Raw genomic sequence first — 14,377 nt, 5'->3', positions numbered from 1 at the left:
ATTGTCTTAAATTGACTATTTCAAAAGTTGATTGGTGAAAAAAAACATGAATCAAGCTTTAAATGGGACCACAGCCTTTATTGTAAAACTATAAGATGATTCAGACGAGTCGACATGATGCACATTAACAAAGACAACAAGAGGACGCAACCTGACCGGACCCCCATTGTTGAGCCACAGAAACTCGATATAGTCCCCCTTTTTTCACGACTCCACTCTGACTTTAAAGGGTGTGTGGCTGCATTAATAAAATAGTAAGTGAGCAGAGACACCACAGACAGACGCTCGATCAGGTTGCATTACTTTGTGATCAGAGGTTCTTGCAGTGGCAGTTCACATTTAAATGGATGATACAGTATGGAGGCTTAAAATGGGCAAAAAATGTCTTTATACCGTAGACACACATCTGACTTCACTGGCATGGAGTGACATTAAACAGTAGTTTTCCACAGAGACAAAAATGACACATAGTCATGTTCCCACTGAAAATTTGTCAACTCACCCTGGTGCATGTGGGTGGGTGGGTGGGTGGGGTGGTGGTGGTGGTGGTGGTGGGGGGGTGTATGTAGGCCAGCAGCCACATGCAGGAACACAGAGCTCACAGAAGCGGAGCTGCCATGAATAATTAACAGCAGAGTTCCCTCTCACGTTACTGGAGGTGAATTACTCGTGCTAGCTGATCAAAAGAGGATCCATCCAGCAGAGCGGAGGAGTCATTTTAATCATTAATGTTCAGAGAATCTTGATTGAATTGATGTCTGACTGCTTCACCTGATCCTTTACCCTTCATAATCACTGTGCGTAACTCTGTGACGCACAAGTTACTGCTTATCAGTTGATTCAAATAGTCAGATGTGATCAGTATACTCTTTTTTTATATAATAGTTAGGGTCGATTCAGCTAAACCTTTCTGTTCCAAGGACCCAAACAAGTTGAAAATGCATAACAACAGCACAAACACTGGAACCCATGTGCTTATGACTTTTCTAATGAGGCAACAAGACTTTAAAATGTTGTTGGACAAAAAAAAAGTTTCACTGCACTTTTAACTCAGGGTACAATCACGCCATATGGCTGTTTCCATAGACACAGAAACTTGCCAAAACTCTGTCAACCCCCCAACACACACACACACACACACACACACACACAAGTGAAGGCAGATCCCATCCAGTGGAGCCTCAAAGCTGCACCTGTCTATCTGCTCGCGGTTGCTGCTGTGATGTGTCCTGTCCCTGGGCTGCTTCCAGTCCTTGACCCACTGTTTATGTAAGAGGCCTAATCCATGTAGGCCCATAGATCAAAGTATGGCAGCGATTAAACATAGGCATGAACAAGAGAAAAAAGAGGATTGTGTCGCAGCAACGAGAGAAAATCCAGTTTATAAGTCAGTGAAAATCAGAGTTTGATGATTTTCTCTAATGTTTGATCACATTTGCAAAATGATGTATCTCTGCTCCTCTTTGTCCCCAACATATAATCAGTGGCATCAGGTTTTGGTGGCCCCTGATGGTTAATTAAACGTGATTCTAGTAAAGACAGCCAGGATCTTTGTGTGTGTGTGTGTGTGTGCGCGTGTGTGTGAAGTGCCTCCAGTGTTTCACACTGTGCAGGCTTCCCAGCTGTTTGTTGCGCGCCTGGTGGGCGGGCAGAGATGGACTGAAAGCTGGGTGGAGTTAGGAGCAGCGCTTTTAGGAATGGGTCCCAAACCTATTTAGTTAGACAGCAGAGTTACCAAGAAGAGCTGGAAACACCGGATGGTCTCTTTGGGACAATCCGCTCCATATAACTCCCCTCTTTAACTCTCGGAAGATAAATCTACCTCCAGGCTTCATTTTTTTTGTCGCGTTTTGTTTTGTTTTCTCTTCTGAAAAGTAACAGCGCTCTCTCTGTCTTTCTCTCTCTTTTTCATCCAAAGAATTACTGATAAGGAGACATTGCACTATTCTTTTTTTTAATTGTTCCTATTTATTGTATTTTGCACTAACGATGCACACCACGCAAAAGGACACGACCTATACGAAGATTTTTGTCGGGGGTCTTCCCTACCACACCACGGATTCAAGTCTCAGGAAATATTTTGAGGTGTTTGGTGAGATTGAAGAAGCGGTGGTCATTACCGACAGACAGACCGGCAAGTCTAGGGGTTATGGATTCGTAAGTATCACTAAATAACACAATTAAATAAGTTTTACGCTTCATTCGGCTCCAAAACATGTTTTTTTTTAAGCACGAACATTCTTCCATCACAAGTGTCTGTTAAAGTGCGCGGCTGTTGCTGTCTTTCACAACATCATGACCAACTTTAATATATCTGCAGTCATGAGATGTTTATGTTTCGATAAACAGATCCTGCTTTAATTTGTCATCTCGCAGCCACCAACTTGTTGCGCGTCGGTTTGCGCCCTGACACGCTTTTTTCACTGAGCTGCCCTCAAACTGACAGCTCTGGTGTGATGAAGGGGTGGGAGAGAAAAAAAAAAGCTCTTGTGATGACTTGATATCACTTTTTCTGAAACAGGTTTCACCATCTCTGAGCTGTTTACGACGTTGCTCATAATGTTGGGAAAATATTTGACTCACACTTATAAAACTTGACTGACAGAAAGCATTTGAGGCGCAGTTGTAGAGACAAAATGCAACCAGATGCTCAGTCAGTACGTTTAAAAATATTGATTGTGATTGTAATCTATTTCTACAATTATGTATAATCTACTGTATGCATGCGTACGAATGTAACATGACTGCCCTTATTTGGCCTCCTCAGACCTAGATTTGAGAAGATATTTGGCATATTTTCCCAGTTAGAGTACAAAGTTGCACAGTCACTGTTGTTACGCATAAATGTCTGTATGTGTATGTTTGGTCCAACATTTCACACCAAATCTGAGGTTAATTTTGTCTTACTTCTACTTCAATACACTCATCATATTCATGCTCATCAAAACCTCTTATGGACAGGTCAGTTTGGGTGCATTTTAGTTGTAAAAAAGTGTGTAAAAAAAGGCTCAGAAGCTCTGAGCAGAGTAATAAAGTTTGTTATATTGGGAGCGATACTGGAGCCATGTTCTGGAGTCAGTCATTTCAACCAGGCTCCCATTCACTGCTGATAGTTTCGACACATCCACATGAGGGTGATGGATGTGTAAGCGGTGCCAAATACCTGCAGCTGTAATAATGGCCACACTCACTTGTACATAAAATATATTTTCTCTCTTCTCTACAAACACATAAATGCAACGTTTCAGCACTTAACAAGGCTTTAATCTTTATTGGTCACTTGTTGAGTTCTGCCATTTAGTCTGTTTCCTCATGTGGAGTCTGCAGGAAAAGGAGATATGACTACTTCAGTAATCTACATCTTTCCCATCCTCTGTGTTTTTCCCCTCCTGTCAGGTGACGATGGCGGACCGCTCGGCTGCAGACCGTGCCTGTAAGGACCCCAACCCAATCATCGACGGCAGGAAGGCCAATGTCAACCTGGCCTACCTGGGGGCCAAGCCTCGGGTGATGCAGCCAGGTACAGACAGCCGAATGAAGATCAATAAAACACAGATAATGCGCTTAATTTCCTTAACAAATTCATAATTTCTGTCAGAATTTTCAATCAGATGTGGACAAAAAGAGATAATTTCCAAGATTAGATCATCTGTCCTCTTGTAATGACTCTAAAGTAGCATTTGAAGTGTCTTTGTTCCCACTGTGTTTGTTTGGAATCAATTGGTTTTATTGGCAAAGCAGTAAACAAGAAAATCAAGTCAATCCTTCCTGATTTTTACCTGAGGGTTAATTTGTTTGTTTTTAAGTGGCTTCTGCAGGTGTAGGAACATGTTAGCAAGTTAATACTCAACTAATGTAACAAATCCTAATGAATCCTAATCCTAATGAGGAGAAAGATTTTACAGTTTTACTTTTTGTTTTCGTAGGTTTTACCTTTGGTGTTCCCCAAATTCACCCTGCGTTCATCCAAAGGCCTTATGGGTAAGTACTGATAAATCCACATGTTGTTTGGAGGAGTGTTGGAACATTGACATTACTTACGTAGGGACAAATGATTCATTAACTTGTTTTGATTGAATCTTTTCTCAGTTTAATGTGTGATATTTTTTTAAACCAGTTCTCTCCCCAAATATAATTGATGTCTGATAATTAGAGGTGGACAAGTAGAAGTATGTAGCTTATTCTATTATTATTGTCCACCAAAAAGCAAGTCAAACTGCCTTTTCTAGGTTTGCCTGTTTGTGAACATGTGTGTGACTGTGTATACATACCTGTGTGTGTGTGTGTATGTGTGTGTGTGTGTGTGTGTGTGTGTGTGTGTGTGTGTGTGTGTGTGTGTGTGTGTGTATTGAGTGGACAATGATGGAACGTTCCAGCCTGACTCAATGTTATCTATCTTTCTTTGGTTCGACAGGCTCGGTCTCGGTTAAGCTAACTGTGCTGGTTTGTGGAATAGTTCCGCGAACATAATCACAGATCAGAGAAAGGAATTACCTGTAGACTCAAACACACACAAACAAGCTCTCAAAATGGTGATTATAGATGCATGTACGTGGGTTTCATTTTGACTTCTTTCATTTTATTTGAATAGAACTTAGAGCTTTGTGTGCGGTTATGAAGTGGTGTTGTTAGCTAAACCGTGTGCTTTCTACTTTAATGACCAACAAAAAAAAAAAAAGAAAAAAAAAGCTGGATTGACTGAATATTTGGGGTGTTCTTTTGTGGAAGCGTGTTAACTTTGCCAAGGACGAGCACATTTTTTGTTTCTTTTTATTTATTTTTTATTGCTTTTAGCTTGTGGTTGACCTGTTTTGTTTAACAGGATGTGCTGTTTTATGTGTTTTTTGGCTGTCTTGTTGGAGTGAGTGGTGACTTTTCTGTGTGATTTCTTTTTGTTTTTTCCCCCCAACCCACTGCTTGCGTGTGCTTATAGCATCTTCCTGGTGTTACTAGCAGTTTATTATATTAACACAGCGTAGCAGAGACAATTGCCATATTACTGCTCTGTCATCTCTCTTCATCTGCCTTCTTTTCTGTCTTTATCTCTCTGTCTCTTTCTCCAAATATTGTAAATGTAAGGTCATGTACCGCCATTTTCCAATCCCAATTGTCTTTTAGTTAACTGGGAAGCTATGGCCAAACTTAGTGGCCATTCAAACAGGAAAACACCTTGTAATATGTTTAAGTGCCCGTCTGTGTGCATGTAGATGTGTGTGAGCTGTACTCATAGTCAACTATGAACAGGTGAAAACGTCTGGTCGCGTTGGTACATATGACAGTGTGCTCTCATTGTGTTTGTGTGTGTCTTTGTCTGTCCACATGCATTTCAAGCTCAGCTCAACGCACCAAAGTCTCCAGTGTGACACAAACAAATGTCTGGATCTCTCTCTCTCTCTCTCTTATTCTCTCGGAACGAGCTTTCGTCACATGGGCCCGTGGTGTTAAGGAAAACAAGCGCGCCCATTGTGCCACACAAAGCCCCGAATGCTGACACTGCAGTCGCATGAAGCTCTGTGTTGTGTATGTGTGTGTGTGTGTGTGTGTGTGTGTTGGGGGGTGAGGGTTAGCTGTCTCTCTCGGTCATGTAAGAGCAGGGCAGGGGCCATTTAAACAGGGTCAGAGTGGGTGTTTCAGGGGCCACATATAGCCTCCATGTTCACGTGCGTACGTCCAAACCACCCTATCATCAGTCCATAGCAACACCACAGTGTCAGGTTGTCACATTCAGCACACATTGTAAATACTGCATATAATTATATAGAATACAGACAAAAGTATCAACCAAGTACAAAACATATTTGAGCTCTAACCAGTCTGCAAGTCAACAATTTGAGAGCATGCAGGGACAGATTTACAAGTGCAGAACACGTTCTTTTGAATTTTGTCAGTAGATTTTTAGGGAGTAATAGCGCTTCCTTTCCCTTTTCAAAGCCACGCATGCTCAGTTTTGTATCTCTCATATCCAAACCCAATATCTGCACATTCATAGGTTCTGGATAAGATTTTAAACAATTCTAATGAGGTCATTGAACCTTTTTGTGGAAAAACCATAGCAGACACAAGTTGTTATTATAAGCAGAGTATCTTTTGTATGTCTTAAAACATGTCTGTAGGGGGTCTTTAAGTAATGTAGTGGGATCTATCAGCTTTTGTATTCATCTCAAAGACTTTAACTGTGAGAAACTATGAGTCCAAGATTTGTGAGTGTCCTGGTTGAAGTTTGTTGGTCAAAAAAATTGTTGCTAATCATCCTCTCACATCCTGAAAGTGCTCAGAATCTACAGAAAACTGTGAGAGCAGGTTTCAAACTGATCATCTCTATGACCATTAGGAAACTGCCTCTGTGCTCTCTCAGATCTTGAAGTGATTACAGCTTGATTTAGCTTTGGAATCGCTCAGTAGTTTTTTTTCCATAAACAAAGATGATTAAAATAACACACAAACTAACCTGATCCAAGTAACTTGCTATGTTAGGACTGAAGTCCTGCTGTGCCAAAAGTGAAACTAGACAACAACAGATCCATCTGTGTCTCATCTGTGTCATAGTAACAGTCTTATGAGCAACTCTGTGGAAGCAGGACAGGTGTCACACACACACACACACACACACACACACACACACTAGATCCTCTCACTTCAGTGTACATTCGTCCTCTCCTTCAGCACAACGGCAGAGAGCCTTTATTTAGCCTTGAACTTTAATGACCGCTGGGTTGCGTGAACACGACATTCCAGTCAAGTCACACACACAGAGTCGGACACATCATAGGTACCAGCATTGCTTCACAAAACAGCCTCACAGTTAACTGTGATATTTTTGATATCCTTATTTTATGACCATCCCAGGGGAAGGAGAGTGTTTTTTTTCATTAGGAGGCCAAATTGAATGGGTCAGCCAGAGCTTTGCTTCCCATGGCCACAACCTCTGCTTATGCTATGTGTGTGTCTGTGTGTGTGTGTGTGCGTGTGTGTGTGTGTGTAAGAGTCCCATACTGTCCCATAGATACTGTGGTGGGGAATCGGAGACAGCAAAGGTTCAAACTAGAATGCATCTAGCTGGGAGTTTGATTACAAGACCGGTGGAGATGGGTACCACTCTACTTGTTAGACAGTCGTAAAATAGTCTGAGCTGCAGCTTCTACAGTCAATCACATACAGTAGCTGCAGGGGAAAGTTTTGCTGAATCTTAGATGTTCCTTTAATGTAATTTACCCCGAGTCATGAGACGAACTGAAAGCTTTTTAAAACACACATAGAGCTCTCAGTAAGAGTAACAGGTTTTTTTTTTCATGCAACTGACGTAGATGTAGAGAAAATGTTTCAGGCTTCTTTGGATTAAATCAGTGGCACATAATCATCATATATGGTGTTAGACAGGACGTTTAAAATCCCCTTCCACTCAAAAATGTGTTTTTCTTCTTCTTGTTTTAGTTGGATGTTTAAGCTTCACTGTGCAGAATGATGTACGTGCAGAGTTTGACAGTAGAAAACACAATTAATCTGCTGAAAGTGGAAAGTCTGTGCTCATCGAAAATCTGAGTTTAAAGGGCGGGCCTATGAGCATCATTTGTGACATCACTACTAGTTTGGAGCCAATCGTGGTCCAATATTCAACTTACACAAGTGTGGTGTGGAAACGTGAAGCCTCCAGTGCACAAACACTGAGAATGGACTTTACAGTGAAGTAGGACACATCTTTAAGTTAAACTTTTAAAGTGAGCAACATTTGCATATTCTTAGATTCTGAATTTTTAATGAGGTAGAAAGAGTAGATGTCATTCAAGAATTTCTAACCAGGTAGTTGAACTTTTTTTTTATGGAAAAAACATATCAGACACAAATCATTATTCAAAGTATTCAGAGTATTTTTTTCATGTCTTAAACATGTCCGGAGGGGGTCTTTAAATATGACAGTTTACCTGCTTTAGTAGCTAGAAGTCGTGCATTAACAGACAGTAAAATCACATTAAATTTCCATTGCGAGACAAAATTAAATATAATGTTGTAAGTGATCAAATCAATATATAAATACATAATAAATCTTTCTGATTTGGCTCTAACAAGGAATACTAAACTACATGTGTCTTTTTAAATATTTAAATAGCTAACATTAAGGCACCAGTAAACAGTTGTTAGCTAGCTATAAGGGAATCTCTTCATCACAGAGTTAGACCAATCAGACTAATACTTGCTTCTTTTATTACATATTGGATATCAGCCAGTTAGTGATTTCCACCTCCAGTGTGAGGAGTTTCCTCTCTGTTTGCTGCTGGAGACGGTTTCCATTCATTTCATGTCTCCACCGTGTTCTGTGGGAGTTTCTTATTCAGCCAGTTCTTAGAGATGGTGTCCTGTAAACTCATCCTGGAAACCTGCCTTAACCTGCTGAGTTTCATTAGGTTTCAAAGGAGGGTTTCAGTGTCACATGATGATGACAAACATGCTTTTTTCAGAGGATTTTTTCCAATTAGTGTAACTCAGGAGAAACACACAAAATCTATTCAATCCAGAAATGTTACTGGCTTTTGAAAAATTGGTCTAACATGTGTGTGTAGATGCATGGAGGGTTGTGTGAGTGTGTGCCATATTTGAGGCCGCTGACAGTGACCTTTGCCCTTTAGTAATAGCCACATTAGACTTCTACTTACTCAGTTTATACCTCCCCTTTTTTTCTTTGTGTCCTTTCAGTTGAGTGATTGTGCTGTGCCCTTTTCGTTGTATTTGTAATCAGTCTAGTCGCGGTGGACTATTTTTACATATTTCCTCCTCTCTGACGCCTTGCTGTTGTTTTGTTTTTCCTGTTTTTCTCTGGGCCCACTGTTTTCGGTTGAGATGTGATTGGATTGGATAATGGAGTGCTGACAATAGGGTTGCCACGATAGATCCCGCCTTTCACTCACTTCTAACATTTTCTACACCTCCTCTCTTCTCTCCCAAACACAGACTCCAAAGTGACCACCTGAAGTTCATTTATGCCGACTCAACTGATTATATTTGGTTTTCTTTGATTTTCTCTCAACAGATATTTTTTTTTAACCATCTTCATTCAAACTTACCTACAGACACATCTCATCCTAAAACAGACACATAGCTGTTGTTGGAGTCGATCAAATCAAATTGTTCCAGCAGTGAAGTGAAGCCTGATGTTTCTCATTCCATCTGAATCAAAGTGAGATTGAATTTGACTCTACTTTTCTCTCTAAAGTGGAGGGAGGGCAGTTTTTCAGGACATCAAAGACTCAAATTCACACAAAAACCAAAAGCTTTCAAGTTGCTTCTTCCTGCTTCCACCTTACATTCAAAAGTTGACACTTCTCTGAACCTGTAGTGTAAATTTCAAAAGTTCCCTTCATGCTCGCTGTCCGACTGAGTTTCCAGACCTTATAGAGTCTGGGGGGGCGGGATAAGGCTATGTCATGGAGGGCAGAATGTGCTCATTGTTCATAATTGTTTATTTAATCGAAACATCCCTCTGGGTGCAGAGCCTAGTCCCGGCTCCCCCCGCTGCCTCCCCGGCTCTTTGTCCCGACACAGAGGGGGAAATGGCCAGCAGCGTCCCTTTTTGAAAACTGTCCAGCTGTCAAAGTGGCAGTGACATTTTCACAATGCTTCCCTGGGCTCATCTCCTCTGTCCGCACCCCTGCCCCCGGCACTGTAAGCCCCCTCCCTCCCCTACTCGCCCTCCAGCAGGCAAGGGGGGACAGCACCAGAGCCAAATCCACATGTGACCCACAGACGAGCTGCAGGTTAAAGCTCCCAAACGCTCTCTGCCTTTGTCTTTTCATCTCACCTCCCTCTGCCTCTCTGCAGCTCCGTCTCCACAAACACAAACTCAAAGTGCCCAAAACAGAAACACTGAAACCTGTTTCCCATGATACATCCCAATAAAGAAGATGACATCATCACCCAGGCCTCACTTCCTCCAAATGTGATCATACTGATGTGATTTGACCCAGAGGTTAAATAAGCAGCCTCTGGGTGTTCAAAGTTTTCCTCACCTTCCAATCTTCTTTTCACAGAGAGATTTCTATTTTGGCAACCCTATATTGTTCTAATCCCTACTAGCAGGCATTTCCTTGGTGTTCTTGACTGGTGGATTGGACTGGGGTTGGGTGGTGGGAGGGCGCTTGGCCGCAGTGTGATGGAGTTGGGTTTGGGGTTCAGGGTGGGGGATCTTACTCTCAGACTGGGCTTGCTGCTGAATCAAACTAACCCCTCATATGTGTTTGTTTGTCCCACAGCATCCCGGCCCACTACGTGTACCCTCAGGCCTTCGTGCAGCCTAGCGTGGTCATCCCTCATGTGCAGCCCACAGCTGCTGCACCTGCCACTGCTTCCTCCCCATACATCGACTACACCGGAGCCGCCTACGCGCAGTATTCTGCAGCCGCAGCCAGCGCTGCCGCTGCCGCCGCATATGAGCAGTATCCGTACGCCGCCTCCCCTGCCGCCACAGGCTACGTGGCCACTGCCGGCTACGGCTACGCAGTCCAGCAGCCTTTAGCCACCGCCGCCCCAGGCTCAGCCGCTGCCGCAGCCGCAGCTTTCGGCCAGTACCAGCCCCAGCAGCTGCAAGCGGACCGCATGCAATAGCAGCCACTGCAACCACTGGACACGCAGAGAGGGGAGCCCCGCCCCCAGCCACAGCTGATTGGTCAGGATGAGGAGCAGCAGAGGAAAAGGAAGAGGGAGTGGCTTTAAGGGTGGGCGTGTCAGCGACTCAGAGGCAGAGTCGCTTTAAAAATAAGGTGATAATGATGATGATGATGATGGTGGTGGTAGTGATGATGATGGTGAGGTGGGAACTTTTTACAGTAACTTTCCAACTTGCTGTGCTTCAACCAAAAAATGAGAAAATGAAAAAAAGTCGCAGAACAAATAATGGAAAATGATTTACTATTATTGTTGTTGTTATTACTATGATTATGATTATTATCATTACTATTATCATTGTAGTAGAGTACTTATTTCTAGAGAAGAAATGCAGGAACTAATCCCTGTGGTTGGTATAGGTGTTAAACTAAGCCTTTAAGTCCTATTGCTGTCTTTAACGTTAGTTTAGGAAACTGTTCTCTTTTTTTTTTTTTGCTTGTGGTGTTCCACAAGTGTTTTCGGTTATTTGATGCCCTCGTAACGTATATATTTATTATTGTTATTATTACATATTGAGGGCTCTCCTTGTTCTTTTTGTCTTTTCAAGTGCATTTTTTGGAGTTAATATTTTCTGATAATCAGGGAAATGGAACCGTTTCCAATGTGTTAGCTATTATTATGTGACCTCTGTCAGGAAGTTGAGGAGTCGTAACTCGTCGTGTCACACATATTTGAAGAACTACCTTTTTATCTTCCTGATGCTGAATGTCCCCTTTTTTTTACTCTGTGTCTCGACCTCTTGACCTATGCAAAGCAAACAGATCACCAGGAGACAAAAAAAACAAACAAAAAAAAAAAAAACAAAGAAAAGAAACAAAAAACTGAAAATGTCATCAACTCTGACTTGACTCTTGGACTAAAAAGGGGGACTTGGCAAACACAACAAAGGCACTGACAAAGGAGAGAGGTTGAAAATGGCTTCAGACAATGAGAAACACTAAATCAGTTGCTTTTCCACATGTTTCACTCACACACGTACACCGACACATGCATCCAGAGTTGCACACATAGCAGTCGAAAAGACAAAGGCAGCACGGTCGTGTTTCTCTCTGGCTCGGCGCTCTGGGATGGAGAGAAAGAAAAAGAGAAAGAAAGAGGGAGAGAAAGAGAAAGAGAGAGAGAGAGAGAGAGCAGCAGCTGCTGGTGGGGGTTGGACAGAGCCGCTCCAGCGCCACACAGACGGATCACTCTGGAAAGAACGCATCACTTGTGCTCGTTTGTTGAGCTGTCACATTTTAATCCCTGGGCCCATTTGGGAACCAACTTTACAGCCCTCCACCCGACACAGAGCCCCCCCCACCCCACCCCACCCCCCCTCCCCATACACACACACACACACACACACACACACACAGCAGAGCCCCCCCGTCATTCAGCCCTGCCGCTGTCAGCACTTCCACCTCTGTGCTGCTGTAGTCTGGCGTCAGGTACACACTCACAAACACACTTTTTTTTTTTTTTTCACCAAAGCCACCCCAACAACTGGCCTGCCTCATGTCTGTCAAGAAGGTGGGGGTGAAGAGATCGAGGGGGTTGACTCGTTGACGTTACGTTGGTTTGTGTGCCTTACATTTTTACTGCTATTTAAGAGAAAAAAAACAGAAAAAAAGAGAGAAATCTACTATTTAAGATATTTATTTTTGAGGGTTGACTATGTTGACGCTCTGAGAGTAGAGACTTAGTGGCGGTACTGTATTAATAATATGTACTCATCTCAAGGCATATATAAGTTATTGATTAGTTTTAGTAATAATATTATTATAATTATAATTATTAACATACTCAACCAAAAATGTTGATGTAGGAGTTATTTAAGATACAATTCTGTTATGTGCACTGTACATTTTTTTTTTTTTTTTATCTTTTTGATCCTTTAGAACATGACATTAAATATCGGTTAGCTTAATGCCTTTTTGTATGGAAGAACTTTATTTAAATGGAGGCCTGTTTGCATGCAGATTGTACTCTGCCTCTTCTGTGTTTAGATGAGAGTAAAAAATAATAATAATAATAATAATTTTGACAAAAAAAAAAACAAGCGAAAATGCTGCTTTCTCCACTAGAATGTATAGTCGTCGTCGAGGTTTCAAGTAGCTGTGCTTCTTTTGCTTCATATTCATCAGATGGGCTGTTTTACACTGTTGGGAATTTTTATACTTGAACTATTTCTTACAAGGGAAATATGAAAAATAAATGACAAAAAAACTTTTTAAGGAAGCTTTTCATTGTCACTGGATGAAGGCATGTAAAGTGTTACTATTTAAATGCAAAGGTCCTGTTGATATTAAAACCTTTACTTCAGAATTTTCAACACCATTTACTCAAAATTGGAATAAAATGTTCTATATTTAAAAAAAAGTTTGGTGACATTTCTTTTAATGAAGTCAATAATGTGAATGTGATGATCATTTCACACACACTAAAGTTCTGTTTAACCTTTTCCTGGACACCAAAAGTTCATCCTTCATTCATTTCTTTTGTGTGTGTCTTATTTCTCTGCCTGCATTTGCCAACAGCTGCAAGGTGACAAACGCATCACACACGCCAGATGCTGCTCCGCTCCTCGTCATGAAACCATCTCAAGAAGACGCTATTTGAAACACTCACATTACGGACACACCCAGAGTTTTCATGGATACGACTGACAGATAATAAAAGTCTCTCAGGACTCAGTCTATCAATGATTCATCCGCTCTCTAATCAATAAGTCATGTCAAAAGGAGTGTGCTGCCGTTTCTCTGCCGTCTTTTCGCTCGGCTCCAGGGAGTATTTCGGTCTCTGGTGAAACATGAAACTGGCCCACACTGAGGTGGGTTGTACCATGACACAGCATGGATGCAGCAAAGCCTTATGGGTGAAATCAGCAGCTATAATGGCGTCTGACCTCAGACATATTAAATTAAAGCTTTATTAAAAGGATGATGGACGGCTGTGATAGTGTTCTGACAAGACTTTAGGTTCGGTTTACTCGTCATGAGGAGAGTGTGAAAACAGTTGGAGGCTTTAATGTCTTCTGTGGTTCCGAAGGTGCTTTTTTTAAAAAGCTACCACTTCTTAATAAGCCGCCATGAAGTTGTAAGCAGTGGCTTTGTTAACAAGTAATAAATAAGTTACTAATACTTTACAGATCAGTTATAAGCTGTTACTGTAAACAATGTTTTGGTTGCCAAATCATGAAAAATGCCTTTGTGTGGTCGGACTGTTTGACTACTTGCTCAGACCTCTGACCACTTGTTGTTATTAAGGGTTCATAACTAATCTATGAAGCATCAGTAAATGGTTTATTAGCTATTAACAAACCAATTAGTTTCAATTTATCGACCCAAGTCTGAAAAATGATGGTGTGGTGTTGACTTGAATGTATATTTTCTGCATTCATGTGTCCATAGTTGTCTGTAAGGGTCCATGTGACGTCTGTGTATGGAGCCACCTAATGTTGTATAAACACAGGTGAAGGTGCATCCAGCATATAAGTCTGTTTCCATTTTGGACAATGTCTGACCTTTTACAGACTGAGTGTGTGAAGTTTAACAAAAGATGCTCTTGAGTTGCATTATGGGAAATGTAGGATCCAGTGTTTTTGAAGTTATAATATCTCTGCTGCACAGATTTTGCCCCCTCTTTTTAAATCTTATAAATGAAACTTTATGAAGGTGCAATACTAAATCTGTGAAGTTCCCCATTTATAAGTGGTTGATGATGGAGGCATTTATTTGAATTGTGC

General features: G+C 41.6%; 1 protein-coding gene across 1 annotated transcript; it reads left to right on the top strand.

Moving 5' to 3' along the window:
- The first annotated feature begins 1,689 nt into the window (after positions 1-1,689).
- Positions 1,690-12,866, top strand: rbm24a (RNA binding motif protein 24a). Its single transcript, XM_044335747.1, has 4 exons — positions 1,690-2,157; positions 3,397-3,520; positions 3,927-3,981; positions 10,242-12,866. Exons 1-4 carry the CDS (start codon positions 1,990-1,992, stop codon positions 10,591-10,593), a joined length of 699 nt encoding a protein of 232 aa, XP_044191682.1. The 5' UTR covers positions 1,690-1,989; the 3' UTR covers positions 10,594-12,866.
- The last annotated feature ends 1,511 nt before the right edge of the window (positions 12,867-14,377 follow it).

Source organism: Thunnus albacares, chromosome 19, assembly GCF_914725855.1.
Source record: "Thunnus albacares chromosome 19, fThuAlb1.1, whole genome shotgun sequence".
NCBI classification, from domain to species: Eukaryota; Metazoa; Chordata; class Actinopteri; order Scombriformes; family Scombridae; genus Thunnus; species Thunnus albacares.
This window is presented reverse-complemented; position numbering and strand designations above follow the sequence as displayed.